The 24,077-nt window shown below is 42.4% G+C and overlaps 1 protein-coding gene across 1 annotated transcript; it reads left to right on the top strand.

Annotated features, from left to right (window-relative positions):
* The first annotated feature begins 135 nt into the window (after nucleotides 1-135).
* Nucleotides 136-24,077, top strand: LOC148048268 (sterol O-acyltransferase 2-like). The gene is made up of 13 exons (XM_087710490.1): nucleotides 136-189; nucleotides 1,048-1,104; nucleotides 3,727-3,834; nucleotides 6,131-6,413; nucleotides 7,261-7,336; nucleotides 8,282-8,363; nucleotides 8,550-8,595; nucleotides 9,114-9,243; nucleotides 11,923-12,020; nucleotides 17,218-17,316; nucleotides 17,716-17,851; nucleotides 21,596-21,741; nucleotides 23,400-24,077. The coding sequence occupies exons 1-13, from the start codon at nucleotides 158-160 to the stop codon at nucleotides 23,448-23,450; spliced, it is 1,344 nt and encodes a 447-aa protein (XP_087566616.1). The 5' UTR covers nucleotides 136-157; the 3' UTR covers nucleotides 23,451-24,077.

Raw genomic sequence — 24,077 nt, 5'->3', positions numbered from 1 at the left:
ACAAATGTTTGAAATTTTGAGTAGTAATTGAGAACAAAAAATTCTGTCTAATCCAAGCAATAAACTGACTTCCTCCATTCTCCCAATGTCAAATCATGCTTTTAAACTGAAGCTGTTTCTAATTCTCTAGCAGAAGCTGAACACTGGGAGAAAATTAATGCCCACATCCAATGGAAGAGACACCTGGAGGTAATAATATATATTTATAATAGGTAATAATAAAAGCAAGTGGAAGATAGACTAGAGAAATAAATATTCTCCCTAAATGATGAATTATCAAGAATGATGAAAATGGCCAACTCTATGGCTCCACAGTCCCATGGTCTCTATACTTGTGATAGAGGATTAGCTCCTGTACGTTTATTAGGTTTTCTGAGCAAGGGAGTTTCTGTAACAGATCAAAGAAGGGAAGCAACTGAACAGAAAGTTATACCTAATTGGTGGAGGAGAACTGCCACTGCCTGAGGCAATCTAAGCTGTGATTAGTTGCTGTGTGCTCTCTGCAATTTACCTCATGATGTTCCTACTGTAAATATATTTAGTTATATAAAACTGCAAGTTCAGTGTTAGCATCTCTGACTCCATTTGGACGTCATCTGTGCAATTCCCTAACAGTGTCCATCACCTAAATGCATTCTAGGAATCTATGACAGGCCTGGGCATCATTAAATTCCCTCTGTTTTGTTGGTAGGTAATGAAGGCGAAGGTACTAGAAGAGGTACACAGTCAGCTGAGTGATCTCTTAGACAAGACCTTGGAAGAAGCAGCTCATTCCAGACCCCAGCAATTGAGCGTCATCCCAGCAAACAAGCAAACCAGGTGGAAGCGGTTCCTGGCAATTGATTTTACACAGGGATGGGGAAAATAGAGTCATCAGGCAGTGCTGGCTCAATGGCCTTGAAACAGAGATGGGCACTGCCTCCTATAGTCATCACTGACTGTGAAGTAAAATCCTCAGGGACTCTTACCTTTACCCCCCTTCTCAGAGGTGAGAAGGGTTTTGAGAGAGATACTAAATATTACCTGCTTTGAAATCTTATCTTGCAGAGAGAAGGGTCAGCTACTGAAGAAGAAAGTCTTTGTCCCTCAACAGTCCTTGTTTGAGTAAGTATGCCTGGCTATGGTATGAACCAGACTTAGTCAGAGGGACAATGTGCAAAGTAGTTAAAGTATAGTTAAATAAATAATTGATAATGGTAATAAAGTATACATATGTATTGCTATTATAAGTAATAATTGGATATGACTATTGAATGGTACCTATGAAGGGAAGATTAGAATTTTTTTGGTTCCATATAAAGCTTAATAAAAAAAGCACTTAAGTTTTGATTATTAGGGGGAAAATGTTGTGTGTGTATGGGTACAACATAAGGAAAATGGATGTAAATTGCAGAGTGATTTGGAAAGGAGAATTAGAAATTTTTGTTACTAAATATTATGGATGTTTAACAGTGGTGGGTTTCAAAAATTTTAGAACCTTTTCTGTGGGTGTGGCCTGTTTTGTGGGCGTGGCATGGCAGTCATGTGACCGGGCGGGTATGGCCAACTTGACATCACTCATGCACACTCAGTCACATGACCACCACCACCCAAGCCATGTGGCAAAAAAATTTAGGACTCCGATGAAGGGGGGGGAGAGAGGGGAAAACCTCCCAAAAATAGACAACTGGAGGATTAAGGGCCAAAATTAGGGAGATTGGAGAAGGCAGGACAGAGGGGAATCCAGTAGAATGCTATCACATGCTGGAGAAAGAACTTTAGGAGATCGGAGAAGGCAGGACAGAGGGGAATCCAGTAGAAAGCTATCACACACTGGGGAAAGAATTTTGGGAGATCGGAGGAGGCAGGACACAGGGGAAATCCAAGATAAAGCTATCACACGTTGGGGGAAGAACTTTGGAAGATCGGAGGAGGCAAGACAGAGAGGAATACAGGAGAAAACTCCTGAGCTTGCTGCTGCTGTCTGGTGGATTGTGCCGCTGGAGCTCTCTATGCTTCTCCGTTAACCACCTCCACTCACAGGTATGCAACTTGACACCGAATTGCACGTGTGGTGTGTGCTTGTGTCCTGCAGTCAGGCATAGTGCCTTCACCCCACCCTGGGTTCCTCCTTTTGCATTCCGTTTTTTGTTCCTTTGGGTGGAGGGAAGTGGGTCCTGCATGGCATCCTGGCTCTGTGCTCTGCTCCACCTGAAGGCACGAAAATGGACCTGTTCTTCGGCTGCTGCACAAGCCCCGCTAGCGTGCGCTGCCCTCTTTTCTCTTGACAACCGCCTGATTAAAAAGAAGGACAAGGCTCCGCTGGTCCGGAGCCCATCTGATAAGATCAGGAATGCAAGGTCCCCAAACTTTTCAAAGACGCCGGCCATGCCACGAAAGCTCCCACCACTGTCCACACCCCCACGCCCATGCTTTCTGGCAGCCAGGCATCTGAGGCAAGTCCGGTGACTTTGCAAAGGCCTTGTGAGGTCCCCGAACATGTCAAAGATGCCGGCTGTGCCACGTAAGCTCCTGTTGCCGTCCTCACCCCTGGGCCCGTCCTTTCTGGCGGCCAGGCATCTTAGGCAAGTCTGGGGACTTTGCAAAGACCTTGCAAGGTCCCCAAACTTTTCAAAGGCTCCTGCTGCCATCCCCACTCCCTTGCTTTCTGGCAGCCACACAGCCCTGCGCTATAAGCAAGGCAGCAACGGAGAGCCAAGCAGAAAAAAATGTAAGTGGGTTTAGATAGGGTTCTTAGAAGCGGGCAGGGCGATTGATGAGCCAGTCAATCAGTGAGTGGGGGGGCTAGGATAGTGTGGACGGGTGGGGGGACCGAGTGATGGAGCAGCTTCTGGATGGGTGGGGGTAAGCGAGCGAGCAACAGGGCCGGAGCAGGCATTCCAGAAGTTACTTCTGTGTCCACCGGTCAAACCTCCTCTCACCGGATTGGTAAATTTCACCAAACCGTTCTCCTGAGCTGGTGCGAACAGGCAGAAACCGACCACTGATGTTTAGCCAGAATAGGCCATAAGGATTTAGCATTATGTTTATGATTTATGTTTTAAATCTTGGTATATTTTATGATGAGGGACGTTTAAACAATTATAGTCAAATGAAAATGGAGGTATGAGGATGGTAATATGTATAAATATATCTGAGTTAAAATACTTGAGTTAATATGAATTATGGTTGATACACTTTCTACAGTATGTAAAGAAGGAGTATTCTTTGTGTTGTGTTTGTTTTGAAAAAAAATTTTTTTTTAAAAAAAGACTTAGTCGGAGGGACAATGTGCAAAGTAGCCGGCTCTCTAAGGCCTCAGGTTCCAAAGTTGGCATTGGGCAAATAACTGATTTTCCACTGTTGATGAAGAACAAGAGTTGGAAACAGCCCAATAAGGTATGTTCCATAGACACACAATGCTGAGACTCTTTCGTGGGTGCCAAGAGAGTATAAAAAGAATAGATACAGGTGATGGGAAACAAAATAGAGTACTTTTGAAAGGATTAGGTTGATTAGCACAATACTACAAAGAGTTATTACTAGCATATTAGAAAAGATAAGAGATGGAACATTTTCCCCCCAGCCACTTGAATATTATTTCTTTTGTACAAGTGAAACTACGCGTTTTTGCACAGAACACTAAATGAAAATCTTTGGTTCCCAGGTTTTGTCCAATGATCTCCAGATGCCCATCTTTCCCAACTTCTGTTACTTACTTGCTGGCAACTTGTCTCTCTTTTACAGCACGTTGCTGGAGGTGGAACATTTCCGCACAATCCATCACATATTTGTGGCCGTGCTCTGTATCTTTGTCCTCAAACAAATCACTGTGGATTCCATCGATGAAGGACGGTATGATCCAGAAAAGGGGGCAGGATAGAAAGGCTGTTCTCTGATGTATGCTAATTCTGGGGAGAATGTGGGGATATGATGCTATTTGTTTTGTGCTAAGGAACACAGTAGTAATCCTAAAAGAACATTTACCTAATCTTTAAACTTAGGTTCCATCCAAAGTTTAACATCCTTGGGGCCTTGCAGGTAGCTTGACCCTGGTGCATCTCCTCCCACTTGTCACTGTTTATCTACTAGCTGAAAAGAAAATGGAATTTGTTCTTCTCCTTGTCTTTGTGCTCCTGTTGAACAGTAACACTTGCGACCCTCCTATGCCCACCTAGAGATTAAACCTAAGTGGGAAATGCATCCATTGGTGCCACCTTTGCTAGGCATCCAAATACATTCCTCTATGCTAGTCATCTAGTTATACAGATACACTTCTTCTACTCCTCCTTCTGAAAATAGGAACAGTGAAAGATATTAAATGAAGGAAATTAATCCTTTTGGAGAGGATGGGATATGAAAAAATCCGAATGACCATGTGATGGTGGCAGGGAGATATACAAATATTTGCTGTGTCACCTATATTTCAGATGGATTTTTGTAATCCAGATCCAGTAGCCATAGGAAGGAAAAACATAAGGATCTAATCAGGGTCAGTCATCAGGACCAGAGGTTTAGTCTTCCGAGTTTTGGACTCGTGCTGCAGCCCATCTTCAGGGAACTTCTCTCTCACCAGAACATTTGAGTGACACCAACCTAAGAGAATTTATAGGAGCATTAGACTCTATATGCAGCAGATGAGAGATAGAAGAGCTAGAAAAACATGCCATTAATTAGGCAAAAGTATTGGCAATGCTGATTGCACACAAACCAAACAATCAGTTCTGTCCAATGGAGCAACACACCTTGAAAGACCTGGAAAACAAACCAACAAACATTCAGGTGAGAGAGGAGTTCCCTGAGGATTTGCTCCAGCACGAGTCTGAAGCTTGGAAGATCAAACCTCCAGTCCCGGCAATTGAGCCTGATTGAATCCCCCAACATTATCCTGGGATACGTATTTTTGGCTTCATTCATGGGAAGTCTCCATCTACCTATGAAAAATCTGGTTCTGGCATCATTCCAGCCTTTTGGCCATTCTGCTCACTGTAATGTTTATTTGTTTTTAATGCTATATGCTGCTATGGGCCACTTTTTAATTGGGAAGCCTTACAAATGAAATAATTCCTCAAAGGAAAAGAAGGAGAAGGAAATGTCCATGATAGGCAAATCCTTGAAATCACCAGCAGTTCTGTAGAAGCTGAAACATTGTTAGAAGGTCTGCTTTATTCTATAGAAATGGTAGAGGGTTATTATACAGCCATACAGATTGGTAGCAGAGGATGGTTATGTAGCCATACAGATCAAATAAAGTGTATAGTGTATAGTCATTATGGGCCTTGCTGCTAATTGGTTTCAACTGTCACAACTGTTGCAGGAAACTCTCCTCAGAACATAAGAAAAACATAGATTATAACCATAGGTGCTAAGTAAACACTGCCATCTACTGGCTGATTAATTCTGTAGTTGGAATACATTCTAACATGTATTGGAACAAGCATGAAGCGGATCAAGGAAGGAGTCCAATAGAAGACAGAGAGCCAAGCTCACATTCACAGTCCGGGATCTAATTGGGTCACTTTGGGTTAGTTAATCAATCTCTCAGCTTTCACTGGGGATAAGATCAGGAGGAAAGTCCAGGTATTTCACCTTGAATTTTCAAAATGGAAGATTTACAGGTAATAAATGTCTTATACAGTTACCTAAGCTCCACATGAGCTGTAGAAAGCTCAGGGGGATGTACCAAAAAAGGATTGGACATTATTCTGATAGGAATGTTGAGTAATGTTCCTAATATGGCAACCCTTCAAAAAAACCTTGCCGTCCTCTATTCCTGATCCATTTAAATTCTGCTAGGAACCTTTTTGTGGGTCCAACTATTGCTATGAGCAATAGTTGAAATTATGAAGGTTATGAAACAAAGATTATGAAACAAAACAAGATTATGAAACAAATGAGGGGAACGGATCATAATTTTTTCAGTTGGAGGTGGGTTCTCCGTCATTCTAACTCTGTTCTGACTATTTTGAAGAGTTCATGAGAATTTTCGTGAATTTCCTTCCTCAAAATAGCAGGACCAGTCCCCTTCACTTTTCATCAGTCGTGCCACTCAATATTGAGGATAACCCAGAGAAACTGCTTATTTCACTTGAAACATCCTCATCTGTTGGGCAGCATCCTTAGAATATTTTTTCTTCTTTCTCTTCCACAGTCTTGTTTTGGATTTCGAGCTCTTTATCATTGGCTTTCGACAGCTGCCCACAGCACTCTTGGCCTGGCTCTGCATGTTCCTCTACACCTTATTTGTGCCCTATCAGGCCCTGCAAATGTGGTCAGGCTGCTTGAAGATGACCAGGTTCCCCAACCTCTTGACGGCCACCTTGGTGTTCCTGGTGCTTCCCTGCCATGCTGCAGTAATGGGATTCTTCCCCGTCTATATTGCTGTCTACTGTAATTTGGGAATTGCCTCCCGTAAAATTGTCCTCTTTGAGCAGGTATGGCACTGGGGCAGCACAAAGAAAGTGGGTACAGGGGAAAGGAGTTCTTAAACAGAAATGGGAGAAGCTAAGGTTGACGTTTGACATGAGGTTGGACGTATGAAGGAATTCTGGTTGCCCCAAGACATCTCAGTGTGGAATGTATAGCTAGTAGCAAGCGCTAGAAAGGCCCCATGTAGCATAAATGTAAACTTCCATACACAGGCCATATATTTGCCATTGTACAGAGAAGACATGCCAACCTCACTCCATGTTTAGGTAGCTTTCTCCTGTCTGGTATCCAGTAGTGGATTCAGCCAGTTCGAACCACTTCAGGAGAATCAGTTGTTAACTTTCTGAGCAATTTGGTGAACTGGTTGTTGGAAGAAATCATTTGGGCAGAGAACCGGTTGCTATGCTGGTATCCTCTGAATGGCCTGGACCAACCCCAAATAGAGTCATTAAGGATAGGCCAGGTTAAAGATACATACTTCACTATACATTGCCCTGAAGAAGAAATACAGTACATTTTTTAAAAAGTCTTGTGACAGAAGGTATGGTCCTTAGCAGACATCATCATGTATATGTCATATATAAATGGTTACAGTAGCACTTGTGATGACTCAAATATATGTTCTTTTTGCTAGCAGGAAGATAAGCAGATTTCATCCAAGCAAGATGTTGAGTAGAAAGATAGTATAGCTGACAGTTAGCCAAGTGAGTAAGCAGGGGCCATTTCTGTCTGAAAAGTCTAGACAGGCAGAGTCTGGAGCACCATGGGATCCATAGGATCCACCATGGGAACATGGGAACAACATGACTCAACTTCACGCTGTTTCCTTGCTCATTTCACTGTCTGCCATAGATCTGGTTCCTGATGAAAATCTACTCATTTCTGCGAGAATCGATGCCTCCTCTTCTCCAAGCCAGGAACCAAGTTGGTGAGTTTGACTTGGAGACCCTTAGTGCTGATTACGATAGCTACAAGTCACCCTCATAGTCCCCAAACTGATTTTCCACCAATTGCAGCATCTGAGTTGTAGCATAAGATAATCATGTAACCATTGGCTTCCACATGCTGATTGCTATCACAGACTTTCTCAACCTATGGAAGAATTGGATTACACTTTCTATTTGCCTGTCAGTGATTTGGTATGGTAGATGTTGTAATAGATTTCAAGTGTTGCAAAATTCTAAGAAAAGTAATATGGATGCAAAGCAAAGCAAACCTCTTGCCTGGGTCAAGTACATTTCTCCAAATTCCTCACAAATCACAATTTCTCCTATTTGCCAGCCTTTATATTGCAGAAAGAACTGCAGAATATAGGTGATTAATCCTTGTGAATACATGGAATTCCTTGTTTGTTGCTTTTGTATACCAATGGAGACAGATTTTCAGAAAGCTGAATTCTGCATCCTGTATCACACCTTAACTACTTTTTGTAGTTAAGCTATTTTTTGTACATAAGAAATATGGTCATAAGAAGAGCTGTGGTGGCACAATGCTGCAATGCAGCATTGCAGGCAGATTCTATCAACTGCTAGATGTTTGATTCTCACCAGCTCAAGATTGATCTTCCATCCTTCCAAGGTTCGTAAAATGAGGACCCAGATTGTTTGGGACAATATGCTGACTCTGTAAACCATTTAAAGAGGGCTGTAAAGCTTTATGAAGCTATATATACTGTAAGACTAATTGTAATTGCTATTGCTATCGTCATGTTCAGATTAAGCTTTGCATTCTTTCTCCTAAAATGTTATGCAGAGAGGAGATGCCTGAACGTGAGCAACATGGAAGCTCCAGGACAACTATTTCTTCAGTGTACAAACTGCTGTTTCTCTATGTACTTTCAACCATTCCTTTGCTTCTTTCTCCCCGACTCCAGGGAAGATAAGCTGTCCTGAATTCTCAACCTACTTATATTTTCTCTTCTGCCCAACTTTGATCTACAGAAAGAGCTATCCAAGGTAACTCCTTGCATATTGTGTTTTTGGGCTTTCTGGTTTCTCCGCTCTGTGAGAAAAAGAATGGGCAAAATGGGCTTCAGGAGATACAGTTCATGCCCCCAGAGCAACCTTGTAACCATTGTATTTTCCAAGAAAAGGGAACTACTCTGTTATATCTCAACTCAATCCCTGCTCCCTTCCTTATAGAGATCCATACATCCGCTGGAATTACGTCATCCGAAAACTGGTTGAGGTGAGAGAAACACATTAAGTTTCCATTAACGGATGGCTTTTTCTGGCCTCTCTGTGAATTAGAAATGTGCTTGGGGACTATTGGATTTTTGCACAAGACTTAGCTAACATTTCTCCTGAGCCATACTTGATGCAAATCAGTTCACTTTCCTAAGAGATGTTCAGTTTAAAACTTTAGACACAATGTACGTATTTTCAAATATCTCCCACAGGAAAGGGAAAGGAAAAAGGGGTTTGGAAGAGAGCAGAGTTGGTGGAATTTAGAACCACTCAGGATGTGTGTAGTGCAGAAATCTATGACAGATTGACTAAAATTAAACAGAAGAGGGGCTGGTGTTGGAGGACAGTATTTGGGTTTTGTAGGATATTAAAATGGCAGCCAAATCCAGCTTCTGAGATCATAGAACAGAAGAAGGATTCTCTTAGTCATAGTGGAGAGCTGAAAACCTGTATGCCTTGCCAGAACAACATGGAGATGCCAGTAGGTCGCTAAGGTAGAGTTTTTTCTCTGTTCCACAGTTCTTGGCTGGTATATATTTTGTGAATTTCCTTCTGAAATACTACTTCATCCCTAACTTGGGCAACATGCATAAGCAGCCTTTCACCATCAAAACCCTGCTGCTCTCCATCTTTGATTCAGTTATACCCGGTATGTGGAAATAATTGTGAGTTCGTTTGTTTAATGAGATTAAGCAGTAATGCTACGCAATTGGGATGTTGACCTCATCCTGTAGAAGAAACAGAAGAGCCTCAAACACGATCAGGATAATTTATCACATTTTAGAGAAAGTGAAGAGAGACATACTACAGGTAGTTCTCAACATACAACCATTTGTTTAGTGACCTTCGACAGAACTGAAAAAGCAACTTATAAACATTTTTCAGTTACGATAATTGCAGCATTCCCATGGTCACGTGATCAAAATACATGCCATCAATACTGGTGGGAAAAGTCGTAAAATGGGGGCAGTCGTAAAATGGTCTCATTTAACAATACCAATTTTGGACTTCATACAACAAGCCAAAATATTTATGATTTTGGCCTATATGTAACTGCTACAGAAAATGATGGTGTAGGTCTGGCAGGCTGCTCATTTTATTCATGATGAAAGTATGCGAAATAGATCAAAAGTCAAGCAAAGAAGTCTTTATGAATTCATTGTTGAATGATTCTGTTTCCTGTAAAAGTGTTTTCGCAACCTGCAGATATTTACTCTTTTCTTCTACTTTTGCCTTAATTATTCTCCAAGTGCCATGCTCTATATCAGTGGTGGCCATGGCTTGGTGGGCGTGGTATGGCTTGGTGGGCGTGGCTTGGTGGATGTGGCAGGAAAAGGTTAGTGTAAAATCTCCATTTCCTTCTGATTATCTGGGAGTCAGGAGGCAGAGAATAGATGGAGTTGAGGCAAGTCAGAAGTGGTATTTACCAGTTCTCCAAACTACTCAAAATTTCTGCTGCCGGTTCTCTAGAACTGCTCAGAACCTGCTGAATACCATCTCGGCACTATATGCCCCTTTGAACATTGCCCAAATCCATCATCCTTCCTTGGAGTTCAACTTGAACACCATCCACGTTGACAAAACTACTGTCAGTCAATTGCAAAAGCCAGCTTTGCATGGAGCAACTTATATCCTACAACAATACCTTTAACACCCTCAAACACTAACATCTGCCTATCCCTTGGACTCAATAGGTGGACAAAAGGGTCATAAAATCAGTCAAAAAATCTAGTTGACTGTGACCACCACCAACAATAATAATGGTGGACTCACACATCAATTTGCAGGTGTCTAAATCTTAGACAATGTAGGCTACAGCCTTCGTTAAAAATAGGTGTATATCACACTAAAAGTGATCTTCTCCAGTCCTACAGTGCCATGGTACTTTAATCCTTGTTTAGTGACCACAGTTGGGACCACCAATATGAACATTAAGTGAAATGATTGCTAATTAGTATATAAAACTGCAAGTTCGTGTCAGTGTCTCTGACTCCATTTGGACACCAGCTGAATGGCATCAATGTGTAGGCGTCTAAATCTTTGACAATGCAGGGTTATAGCCTTAATTAAAAACAGGTGTATATCACACTAAAAGAGATCTTCTCAAGTCATACAGTGCCATGGTACTTTAGTCCTTGTTTAGTGACCATAGTTAGAACCAGCAACTTGAAAGTAAAATGGTTGCTAAGTAATACCATAACTGTGTGGTGAGATTACTTCAGCTTTCTTTGGTTTTACAAATCTTTGAAGGTTATCAATGTAGGGTTGGTTGCAAAAGTAGTTTTTGTATCACCATCATGACGGCAAACGGCCACTAATCAAGGTAGTTCCTAACAACGGGAACTAAAAAATAACATAGTCCAGCCATTCTGCTTCTCTTCCACTTGGATAAAAGTACTTTTAAAAAGTCAGTTGGACTTTCTTGGGGGTTTTTCTGTGAAAGCTTTATTTCTCATCCAAGAAGCTTCTTAGTTCATTTTCAGAACTGAAGAAGCTTCTCCAATGAGAAGTGAAACATTTTTAAGGAAAAACCCCAGAATGTCAAGTTGCCTTTTGTAAAGGCCTTTGGGACAATGATGACCTGGATGATTAAGAATCTCTATAGACGTTCCATTAGGATATTAGCCTAAAATTCTAACCTGATTTGCAATTGTCTTTCTTAAAGAGTGTCCAAAGACTTCAGCTAGTCCAGAACGCAGCCGCGCGAGCGATTGTGGGTGCACCTAGGTACACCCACGTTACACCTATCCTCTGCGAGCTGCACTGGCTGCCCATTGGTCTCCGGACACGCTTCAAAGTGCTAGTCGTTACTTATAAAGCCCTTCATGGCATCAGACCTGGGTACCTGGGAGACCGCCTTCTGCCAATTACCTCCCAAAGACCGATTCGATCACACAGATTAGGCCTTCTCCGGATCCCATCTGTCAGCAAATGTCGGCTGGCGACCCCCCGGGGGAGACCCTTCTCTGTTGCAGTTCCGGCCCTCTGGAATGAGCTCCCCGTGGAGATCCCGACCCTTACGACCCTCCAGGCCTTCCGTAAAGCCACTAAGTCCTGGCTACTCCGGCAGACCGGGGGCTGTTGAAGTATCCAGCCCCACGGTAACTATGAATGTTGTTGTATTTTAAATTGTTGTTTGTCTTATTTATTCCCTTTCCCCCTTTTTATTGTAAGCCGCCGGGAGTCCTCTGGGAGTGGGCGGAATACAAAACTAATAAACTACTACAACTACTAAACTACTAAATCTGTAACAATAATTGAATTTTTAATCTCTTCCTTCTCCCGAAAGTGGGAAGAATTAATGTATTTCTTTACCTCTCTCATTCAGGAATATCATTTCTATTCGTGGTCTTCTATTTCCTCCTGGACTGCTGGCAAAACATATTTGCTGAGATCCTGTGCTTTGCGGACCGTTCTTTCTACAAGGTGATGACAAGGGAGAATGAGAGGGGGGAAGGGGGGACAAGAAAGAAATGGGAAGTCTGGATTTCATTCCTCATGGAGATACTATTTTTAACCGTTTATTTATACATTTTCATTTAACATACAAAAGTACTTTGTGAACAGTGTATTAACTAGGTCAATTTGCGTACGTAATAATACTTTTCCAGCTCCTAACTTCTACGTCTATTAGCCAACCTTTTATAACCTGGACCCACAGCTGACTTTTGACCATCATTTGTCAGCTGTGACCAGGGGGGCATTTGCCCAGGTTCGCCTGGTATGCCAGTTGCGGCCCTACCTGAATCGGGAGGCCCTCACAACAGTCACTCGAGCCCTTGTGATCTCTAGGCTGGAATACTGCAATGTGCTCTACATGGGGCTGCCCTTGAAGAGCATCCGGCGACTCCAGCTAGTCCAGAATGCAGCCGCGCGAGTGATCGTGGGTGCACCACGGTTCGCCCACATAACACCTATCCTCCGTGAGCTGCACTGGCTACCTGTTGATCTTCGGGTGCGCTTCAAGGTGCTACTTACCATTCATAAAGCCCTCCATGGTAGTGGATCTGACTATTTGAGAGACCGCCTTCTGCCAATTACCTCCCTGCGTCCCATCAGATCGCATAGAGTAGGCCTCCTCCGAATTCCATCCGCCAGTCAGTGCCGACTGGCGACTACGCGGAGGAGAGCCTTCTCAGTTGCAGCTCCGACGCTTTGGAACGATCTCCCTGTGGAGATTCGCACCCTCACCACCGTCCAGACCTTCCGCACAGCCCTCAAGATCTGGCTATCCCGTCAGGCCTGGGGATAAGACCCTAACCTCGCCCCACCCGAATGCTGAATGAATGTTGTGTTTTACTGGTTTATTTTTTTATTCACATTTTGCTTTTTTTCTTGTGTTTTGTCTTGCACTCCCTCCCTATTAATTGTAAGCCGCCCTGAGTCCCCTCAGGGAAAAGGGCGGCCTATAAATGTCAATAAACTATAAACTATAAACTATAAAACATACCCCATGTTCAAAAATACTCTGTATCTTCTTCTTCTTCTTCTTCTATCTTTAATGTCAGTCTGTCCATTTCTGCATCTCATGGATATACTTGAATGGTCCATGGGCCGTGAAGAACAGTTTGAAAAACTTTGGAAAGAGTTCTGAGAGGTTATGGCTCTGAAAGAAAAGCAAACTTCAACTTGCCTAAACAACTGTACTGAAGAAACTGACATTGACTTCCGGGGGAGGGTCTTGCCGTCGTCAGCAGCTTAACTGAGCTGCCCCCAGAGTTCTGGTTCGTATATCTATTTAACATCTATAGATATCTCTTTTTTCAGGCAAGAAAAAAGCAGGGAGGGACCCAGTCGCTTAGAATCTTCCTTTTAGTTTGCAGGTTTTTTTTTTGGCTGTAAACGGAGAAGGAGGATCAGCTTGGGCTGAGTCATTTACTCTGGCCAGATCTTCTCAGCTGTTTTTTTTTCAGCACAAGGCGAGGAACCACCCCCCCCCCTCAGGACAGTCTTTTGAAACTAAGCTATTGAAAATTAACACGAGCAGAGACTAAACCTGAGAACTTTTCTTTATTTATTTTTTTCTATCAAAATACCAGCTTCAATGTTATAAAAAACTCCTTTGTTTAATTGTTTTTAAAATGGCGATTTTATAGCTTCCGCATTTGCTATAACGATATATCTCCAACTTCCTGGCACAGAATCAAAGGAATAACTTCTCACAAATTAATTAGCTCCCTTGAAGATCTTTTCTTATCAACCTCTAAAAATTTACTGAAATTATTTTATCTGAAAACAACGCGAGCAGAGACTTTGTTTGCTTCCTTTCTATAATGGCACCAAAATCAAAGTTGGCGAGACGTCCTCTTAGCAATACATCTCAGGCATTTGCTACAAAGTCACAGCCTTTACCTTCTACGCCCTCTACTGGAGATTTGTTAACAAAAGAATTTCTTTTCGAGACTCTTAAAGAATTTAGGGAGGAGATGAAGCAACTTATTACAGACTTATGTGATAAGCTTGATACCAAGATTGCTCAAACAAAGGAGGATATAGTAGGACTTGTAACTGTATTGACAGACTATGTTGCTGGAATGGAAGATAAGCTGGAGCTCCTGGAGGAAGCCAACACCAACCTGACATCTAAAATTGAAGTGCTGCAACAGAAAGTTGAAAACGCAGAAAAACAACTTGTTATGACAAATTACCAAAAGATGGAGCTTGCATTAAGAGTTAGGGGATTGCATGAAAACGAACAGGAAAACTTGAAACAGATTTTTTCAGAGGCTTTCAGTCGTTCGGTGGGAAGTCCGGGACTCAACTTTGATTGGCAGATCCAAAAAATTTACAATCATAATTCGTGGGCGGCAAAACAGAGACAGCTTCCGAGAGATGTAGTTATATATTTTGCTACAAGAGAATCCAGAAATGCGATACTACAAGAGTTTTATAATACCAGGCTGCGAATTGACGGACAGGACCTGATTGTCTTCAAGGAAATACCACCCCAAATGTTAAGAGCCAGGAGAGACTATGCTTTTTTAGTTAAAGAACTCAGAAATCGTCAGATACAGTATAGATGGGATGTGCCATTTGGTATTATAATTACATTCGGTGAGCAAAAATATCGTCTCAACTCTGTATGGGAAGCCCGAGATTTTTATTATAAGATCCTAAAGGCGGGACATCCTGAATCACCTGGACCTGGAGAAAGACAAAGAGAAGGCCAAGAGAAACAACAAAACACACAATTACAAGACAGGAAGTATCGCTTTCCCCTTCCAGAAGAGCAGAAGACCAGAGAACAAGGACCTAGCTGTGCTCCTAGACGAATGGAAAATAAGGCGGATCGCAGCAACATCTATGATCATCAACCATTGATTAAGGAGATATCTATGAAACCATTATAAAAGAGAAAGTAAACATCTTGCTATATCAAACAGCTCAAAAACGATATAATTTCTCTGTAAGAAAATTATATTAAATTAACTGATCCAAAATATTTGCTTAATTTTGAACTTGGTCAATATTCTGTGACTTTTGTTTTGCATAAAATGGTATAGTTGTATATCGATGAAGAGACATTAAGGCTGAAAGAACTGATGCTGATCTCTTTGGAAGATATATTGTATGGGATCTAAAAAGACTTGATGGATAATTTTGAATTTTTATATAAATTACTGATGACTCATTTTCCAGGGTGAAGAGGGCGGAGATCCTGGTGATTTTCCTGGATCGCGGCCCAGTTTGGATGGAGTTGGGAGGTGTGGGGTAGATGGCAGGGTAGTGGAGGTCGAATGAGAGCTTATTTTGAGATGGAAACTTTATTGATGTTTGTAAAAATTGTTATCTGAACATATTGCTTGGAAGGATACATCCAGGGAGTTTGCAGGAGATATAGGCGGAGCATATATGAGAGGAGTACGGATGAATATAAAATATATGTATGTATGTATATGTGTGTGTGTATGTGTGTGTGTGTGTGTGTGTATATATATATATATATATATATATATATATATATATATATATATGTGTGTGTGTGTGTGTGTGTGTGTGTGTGTGTGTGTGTGTGTGTGTGTGTGTGTGTGTGTGTGTATGTGTGTGTGTGTGTGTGTGTGTATGGATACAGACAGACGCAGGGATGAGAAGAGTTTGAAGAGGAAACCGAGAGAAGAATTTGAGATGTGTTTAAATTGTGTCATAGAGGAAGGAGGCATAAAAGGGACAAATTAAGGGTTTGGAAACAGACAGATATTTAGATAAAGAGATAAGGCCCCTAGCTAGAGAAAAATTCTACTTGGTTAATTTACTTGGTTTTAATATAGTCTGAAATCCTGCAAGTAATTAATTAATTGAGATTAGGAATGATGTAAACTGTTTGACTTTTTGTAATGATAAGAAGCTGAGCTCAAAGCAGAGAGTTTATTGACTTTTTTTTTTCCTCTTTTACTCTTTTTTTCTTTTACCCTTTTCTTTTTTCTTTTAACCTTTAATTTACTTGGTTTTAATATACTCCAGACTGTGTTTGATAAAAAGCTATACCGGGTACGGGATCTGGGAAGTCGGAAGGGGGGAAGGGAGGGGGGATCATAGGGGGGAGGGGGGGAGGGGGGAAATATAGTTTATGCCAATTTTTAAAACAACAAGAATGCACTTATATACTGTTGTCCTTTTTTTCTTTTCTTTTTTTTCTTTTAATTTTAGTATAAAATAAGAAGCCGAATACATCGATGAATAGTAGATATACACCGAAGTGAGGAGTAGAGGGAAAGAAGAGGGAGGGGTAGAGAGGGAGCGAGAGGGGAATGGAAGGAGGGTGAGATGGAAGGGAGGGGGAGATGGAAGGGAGGGGGAGGGGAAGTAGAAGAGGGGAATGCTGAAGGGGAGAAAGGAAAGTTGGAGGGGGGAGAAAGAAAGGGTGTATGGAGGGTTGAAGCGCTATGTTGGTTTTGTATTTTGGAATATAAGAAGAGTTGTGTTTATTGCTTATGGCCTCAATCATGCACAGTATATATGTGATTGTAGAAAATGAAAATGAAAATGAATAAAACATTTTAAAAGAAAAAAAAAGAAACTGACATTGAACTATCCGATTGCTTGTAATCAAAGTAATAAATACAGGTGGTCCCTCATGTAGCAACTGGGTGCACTTACAACTATGATGATAAAGTTATGATCAATCCTCACATTTACAACCTCTGCAGGTCTGTAAAGAGAAGGAAAGTAGAACTAAGATTGCAAGCATGTATTTTCTGTACTAATTGCTTTAATGGGCTTCTAAAATATTTTAATTTTTGCTTTTATCATATGGCACCGCAGTCACTTGAGGTGAGATAGGCAGCTCTGTAAATTCAACAATAAATTAGGCAAATAAATAACATAACTTAACAATTACTTAACAACTTTGTTGCTGCTCCCAATTGTGGTCACTAAATGAAGACCACCTGTAGAAACATGTATGTTTAGGGACTATAAGAGGCCTGGTTGGCAGTTGCACTGGTTTCCCCACTGACTTAGTGATGGAAATTCTAATCCCAACTGCCCTTGTAACTCAAGGACTACCTGTAACAGACAATCTAGAGTGGATTGTCTCTTTCCTTGCCAAAATACAGTGATGTTCCCGTTTGAAGCCTGGCATTTCTGTGTTTTTCATGCTCTTTATTTCATTCTTCCTGTCTAGGACTGGTGGAATTCCACATCATTCTCGGCATTTTTTCGGTCATGGAATGGGATTGTACACGATTGGCTGTACTGCTATATTTATCAAGATTTTCTGTGGGTAGGTAAGGCCGTAATGGGCTGTGAGAATAGTCTTTGGGGGAGGAGGAAGAACTGCAGCCAGGGCAATGGTCAAAAGGAGATGTCTCAGCTCAGAGCAGGATTGCGGGTAGAATAACATCTCAGGAGGGATTCTTCCTTGTGGCTCAGAAAATAAAGGTCAGGAACGGGGGAAGCGCTTTCAGCCTTGCAAGATTCTATTTCTGTAACTTTGCAATAAAAGTACTATTATTGGTTTACTGTCTGGATTACCTGAAAGGGCTGACAAGGTTACCAAACCCACCCTATATTACCCCCTAAAGTACACCTTCTCTGTGTAAGTTCTCTATGCCTGTCTTCATTGTTTATTGGTGAACACCAGGATGAGGTCTATAATTCACTTGTGCTCCTTCTCTTCCAGCTGATAGGAGGGAGAGCCCGAGCTGGAGCTATGTTCATGGTCTTCCTTTTGTCAGCGGTTATCCATGAATACCTCTTCACCTTGGCTTTTGGCTTCTTCTTTCCTGTCTTGTTTGTGCTTTTTGCCATGACTGGAGGTTAGTACTGCCTCAGGAAATGGACTAATAAACCATCCCTCAGAGGATTCCAGCAAGGCCCATTAAAGGCACATTAAAAAGTAATGTGGCATGGATTGCTCCTGTTGAATTCTGAGCGGCTCAAGGTTGACTCAGCCTTCCATCTGTCCATGGTCTCAGTAAAATAAGGACCAAGGTTGTTGGGGGCAATAGACTGACTGTAAACTGCTTAGAGAGGGTTGTAAAGTACTATGAAGTGGTATATAAATCTAAGTGCTATTGCTATTCTGTTCTGCCCTTTTGCTGGTTTGCGGTTCCCACACTTCCCAATTAGCACATATACATGTCCTTTTGATACATTTTCTCTACCACTTGTAGGTGGAATTGCTCCAAATTTATTCAAAATATATTAAGGAACAGGGGTCAACTTGGGATAAAGTCACAAGTGGACGCTGAATGGCCTTTCCTATATGGAATGAATAGGGGCAAAATGGGAGTAGTGTTCGCAGGAGGACAATTAGTTTGTTTGTTATTGTGAAGATTTACTTATCTGAGTTGTGCCTCACAGAGACTCCTTGCCAATATTTCATTGTACAGCCTTGCAATTGGAAGCTATCGGCCTGGCAATTGTCCAAGGACTGATAAGGTTGTTGTTGCAATTAAACTTCGAAAGGCTTATTTCCGGGACTTTGCTGGAAGTGAACACAAGGAATTCACATTAGCCAAAAAAAGGGGGGTTTCAGGACAAGGAATCTGTTTTGTGATTCTGTTAAGTCTAGGTCAGAACATGATTCTCAATCTTAGTGACTGACTAAAGCTTCCAGAATTCCCCAGGCATTGCATTATTGCCCCATATAATGCACTGTATGGTTAGAATGGAGGCAGCTTTTTCATGCTTGAGAAAGTTATTTTGGTGTAGTATTTTTTTCAAATCTTGCTGGTCATTGACTGAGTAAACTGTGGTTCTTCTATAAGAAAATTAATGTTCTTTATTCCAGCAGTAGGGATAATGTAATCTCAAACAGGACCAGTTTTACAAATTAAAAAGAAAGAGCAAAAACAAAATTAATAACTGGAAAACAAAATTTTGTTATTTCAAAAGTCCAATCACATTTCCAAAACAGATGTTTTAATCACAATAATCACTCAGATAAAAGAGCAACAGGAAAATAGCCTAGGTTCTAGGAACAGAGAGTTCCACCTGCAACGACAATGCTTTGAGAACTCTATTTCCCAAATTATTTTACCTCCATGGAAGTAGGGATGGGCATATTGTCTTGTAATTAACATGGAAATTGCTATTATGTTAGATTTCTTAACGAGCAATCCTCCTATTGTAGCAATGGTGGGTTTCAATTTTTTTGGAAACTATTCTGTAGGTGTGGCCTGTTTTGTGGGAGTGGCTCAGCGGTCATGTGACCATGTAGGCATGGCCAATTTGAAAAATGTGCTGAAACTCACTTAACAACACTTTTGCTTAATAACCAAAATTTTGGACTCAATTGTGGTCATAAGTTCTCTCTTTTTCTTTCTTTCTTTCTTTCTTTCTTTCTTTCTTTCTTTCTTTCTTTCTTTCTTTCTTTCTCTCTCTCTCTCTCTCTCTCTCTATTTCCTTCCTTCCTTTTGTCTCTCTCTCCTTTTATCTATCTTTCTTTCATGTCCCTCTCCCACTTTCTTTTTCTTTCTTTTTTCTTTCACTTTCTCTTTCTCTTTCTGTCTCTCTCTCTCTCTCTGTGTCTGTTTGTCTCTCACTCTCTGTTTGGCTCTCTGCCTCTATCTCCCTCCCTCCCTCTGTGTCTCTCTCCGTCATTCTTTCTGTGTGTCTCTCTGTGTGTCTGTGTGTCTGTCTCTCTCTGTCTCTCTCTCTGTAGCTCCACCCTCACTCTGTGTGTGTGTGTGTGTTTCTCACTCTGTGTGTCTCTCTGTCTGTCTTTCTGTCTCTGTCTCTCTCCCCCTCTCTCCCTGTCTGTAAGCTGCTGTCGTGCCTGTCGTCCTGGATCAGGCTGAGCGTCCTTCTTCAACACCTCCCGGGGGTGCACGTCCATCGTAAAATCCATCGGGCTGTCCAAAGTAGCGGGGCTCAGTAGGACCTTGGCTGAATGCCTGCAAACACTTGAGTCCACTGCTCGCCGCTCCTCAACTAGTTGCAAAGTTCTCTCCGGAGATTCTGGCAGGCGGAGGCAGTGCTCGCCTCTCGAGCTTCGGCGAAGGGGATTTTTTCTGCGGGACGGAGTCTGGGCAGAAGGGAATTTCCCCGCTGAAGTAGAAGGCGAGGCTTTCAAACTAGTCTGATCCTGCTTGAAAAGGCTGCTGTGGCAGAGCAAAGGGTGCCCTGGCTGAGGATTCCCTCCTTCAGTCGGTCTCTGGAATTTCCCCCCCTTTTTTTTCTACAAAAAAGAAAAGCTGAGTGTGCAGCTCGACATGATTAAGGCCGTTCTGCTCCTCCTTTGCACTTCTTGCCCACGGGCACGCACTGCCCTCCTCTGTCTGATAGCCGCCTGGTTAAAAAGGTGGAGGATCCCATCCAGGAAGACGAACGCGAGGGGGATCCCTGCCCCCGCGAATGGGCTCCGGACCAGTGGAGCCTTCTCTTCCTCCTTTTTAACCAGGTGATCTTTTTAACTAGGCGATCTTCAGCTGCTGCATAAGCCCACGGGCACACAGTGCCATCTTCTCTCTGATAGCCGCCTGGTTAAAAAGAAGGAGGAGGCTCCACTGGTCCAGAGCCCATCTGCGGGGGGAGGGATCCCCCTCGCGCTCCTCGTTGGGAAGGATGGGCTCCGGACAAGCGGAGCCGCCACCTCCTTTTTAACCAGGCAGCTATCAGAAAGAAGAGAGCAACGTGTGCCCATGGGCTTTTGCAGCAGCCGAATCCTCGCCTCCTGTTCTTTGGCTGCTGCACAAGGCCAAGGGCACAGGCTGCCCGGTTTGCTAAATCCGGCGCGGCTTCAGAGAAAGAAGGCGTGTGATAAAGCTGGGGGTATTTTGTCCCTTCTGTCTCCCCGTTGCTGAGAAAAGCAACTTCAGGATGGTCCTTTGGTGGCGGCAGGCCTCCTAGAACCTGCTTGCTAGCAAAGAACCTTCCCGAAGTTGCTTTTCTGAGCAACGCGGAGACAGAAGGGACAAAGTACCGTCCGTTTTCCCAGTGCTCAGAAAAGCAACTTCAGGAAGGTCCTTTGTTAGTAGGCAGGTTCTAGGATGCCTGCCGCCACCAAAGGACCATCTCAAAGTTGCTTTTCTGAGCATGGGGGAAATGGACGGTATTTTGTCCCTTCTGTCTCCCCATTGCTCAGAAAAGCAACTCCGGGAAGGTCCTTTGGTGGCGGCAGGCATCCTAGAACCTGCCTGCTAGCAAAGGACCTTCCCAAAGTTGCTTTTCTGAGCAACGGGGAGACAGAAGGGACAAAATACCGTCCATTTCCCCCATGCTCAGAAAAGCAACTCCGGGAAGGTCCTTTGGTGGCGGCAGGCATCCTAGAACCTGCCTGCTAGCAAAGGACCTTCCCAAAGTTGCTTTTCTGAGCAACGGGGAGACAGAAGGGACAAAATACCGGCTGGCCGGGATGGGTATACAGGGCTGGGGGCGGGGCAGGCTTACTTCCGGGTCTGGTGACCAACTGGTTCATGAGAAACGGTGGGGACCGGCAGCAACCCATCCCTGTTGATTGTAGATAACAGTTATTAGAAATCAATAAGTGACAGATCTCCTTGGCTCAGTGTGGCTGGAATGTACAAAATTAACCCTTTTTCTGTTTGTCCTCATAGTGTTCTTTAATTTTCTTCTCAATGATAAGAGAAAAGGCCCTTTCTGGAACATCATCATATGGATATGCCTCTGTTTGGGCCTAGCGATCATTTTCTCCTTATACTGCCAAGAGTGGTTTGCACAGGCCCACTGTCCACTCAAGGAGGTGAGTAGACAGTTTATGTTGTGGAGTTGGAATAAGTCTTGGGTTCCCTCTTCATAACCATTTTTCATTATTGTAAATATCTCTTCTTCCAAAAGGGTCAAGCCTACAAGCTGGCATATATTCCATCTGCTAAAATTAAGATAAAGAAGGTGGGGAATTCAGAAACACCAGGAACTTGCAGATAAAATTGTTATAAAACTAAGAGCTTATTCTAATTCTGCTAGTATTGGCAATGGCTAATAGCAGCTCAGGGGATATAGTCTCTACCAGTGGTGGGTTTCAAAAATTGTTCGAACCTACTCTGTGGGTGTGGCCTCCTTTGTGGGAGTGGCTTGCTGCCCATGTGACCGGATATGAAGGTGCCGACGACACTTCTCAGAACCACCTTAAATTACCTCACACACAGCACTGGCATGCATAAGAATATGATGTAAACTTGTTTTTTAAAAGGAATCTTTGGTTTGCGTTAAAACAACTTCAACACACGAAATGTTCTGATTGCACCACAAACGCAGTAGTCATCCTTACCTTTCACAGAGGCACTGAGTTTTATAAATATGACAATGATAGTGTAGAATAATCATATCCAAGGACCAGTAGTGGGTTTCAAAATTTTTTGCAACCTCTTCTGTAGGTGTGGCCTGCTTTCCAAGTCCACTGGTGGAACCTCTTCTAACCGGTTCGGTAGATTTGACAAACCGGTTCTACCGAATAGGTGCGAACTGGTAGGAACCGACCTCTGGTCTGTACACACATGTGTACTTACTAATTAACTTGACAGACTGACCAACCGACTGACCAGTTAATTTGTGCCATTAAGTTGGTTATGATTCCTAGTGACAGCATAAATAGATCTTCTCCGTGTTGATCTATGCCTACTTGTTCTTTCAAGTCTCCCAATGATTCAGTCATAGCCAGTATAACTGACTCCATCCACTTTGCTACTGGTCATCCTTCCCTTTCCTTCCTTCCTTTTCCAACATTCTTTATTCCTAGCTTTATTTACCTACACCCATGCTAGCTCAAAATAAATAGGAAAAACTAAACAGCCCTAAACAGGAAAAAAGACCAAATAAAAGGTCCATTGAGAGCAGCAGATATGTCCAGCATGTTGTCAACCATATATATTGGCTCTCATTGGGAATCCAGCATATTTTGAGGACACCAGGTTCTGTAATTTTTTATAGCAAGAATCTGTTTTACAGCATGGCTGGAGATGCTCACCTGCAGGGAGTTAAAGCAAATCTTTCTTCCTTCTCCTCATACCAGTAGCTGCAAAAGGTGGTCTGTGACATAGAAAATTCTGAGTCTAAGAGCCTTTGATAAGCAACATCTTTCAAGTCTGGGCTACCTTGGGTTGCCTCCATGAGTTGAGGGGCCTGAGGAGCAAAACTGACAGAGCCAGATCCTCCATCCCAGAATAGGCTACGCCTGCAAGTCCAAGTCTCTCCAGTGCTGCCTTTAACATTGCTGAAACTCTGGGAATGTTATTGTGCTGATGGGCTCCTGATTATGTTGGAACATTTATAAGGCCGATCTTGCTGATCCAGATTTAAGCATGATTAGCTACAATTCTTGTATCATTTTGCCTCATAACAGTTCTTTCCCTTCTAGGTTTTCTATTTCTCTTGACATAGTCATCGTTTTCTTTTTTTCAGAAGACCTTCTGGGGGCAAGTGACTCCACGTTCCTGGTATTGCCATGCATAAGCAACTATTTCCAGCCTACTCTAACCTTCTACTTTGCTTCAAAAATGATGTCTCACAAGGGTAGCACATTACCCTGCTGCTGCAGCAACAAGGACCCCCAGCACATCATGCATCTCCTCCACTCCCTCCATGGAAAACTGCATTTGGAAATTCCTTACCTGAGAGTGCTAAAATTTGGTTTGTAGGTTTAAAGGCTCTCATTTAGTGGAGACAGAACATCTATAAAGATCCCTGCTATGTCAAGTTCATGCCTCTTCTTGGTGCTCAAAATCCAGGCAAAGGGGGGCAAAGAAAATTTATAAATGACAATCTTTGGTTGCCTCCTAGACTTACAAAACTAACTTCATTTCTTAACCTACTTAAAAGAAAACATGAGAGCTTTGTCCTAAAATGTAGGTTATCCAACATCCCTGCTTTAATCCAAACTCTGTTGCTTTTATAACAGCATTCAGCCTTCAAGATACAGTTGAAATCCAGCTCCCACAAAATCCATTGATTAGGAATGATGGAAGTTAGAATTCAACAATATCAGAAGTACTGCTTATATTTTCTACCTTTAGACTTTCATTCAACATTTTATCTCCAGAAGTAAAGGAAGGGAATCTGAATTACCACCAGCAGTATCCA

The sequence above is a fragment of the Thamnophis sirtalis genome, unplaced genomic scaffold (assembly GCF_051295495.1).
Source record: "Thamnophis sirtalis isolate CommonGarterSnake01/CBP01778 unplaced genomic scaffold, rThaSir2_p1.2 scaffold_3, whole genome shotgun sequence".
NCBI classification, from domain to species: Eukaryota; Metazoa; Chordata; class Lepidosauria; order Squamata; family Natricidae; genus Thamnophis; species Thamnophis sirtalis.
Note: the sequence above shows the minus strand (reverse complement) of the source record. Positions and strands in the feature narration are given on the sequence as shown.

Coding starts and splice junctions, on each gene's coding strand:
- LOC148048268 (XM_087710490.1), top strand. CDS start 158: ATGCCCACATCCAATGGAAGAGACACCTGGAG. Junction 3,835..6,130: donor GATTCCATCGATGAAGGACG/GTATGATCCAGA, acceptor TCTCTTCCACAG/TCTTGTTTTGGATTTCGAGC. Junction 7,337..8,281: donor CCAAGCCAGGAACCAAGTTG/GTGAGTTTGACT, acceptor CCCCGACTCCAG/GGAAGATAAGCTGTCCTGAA.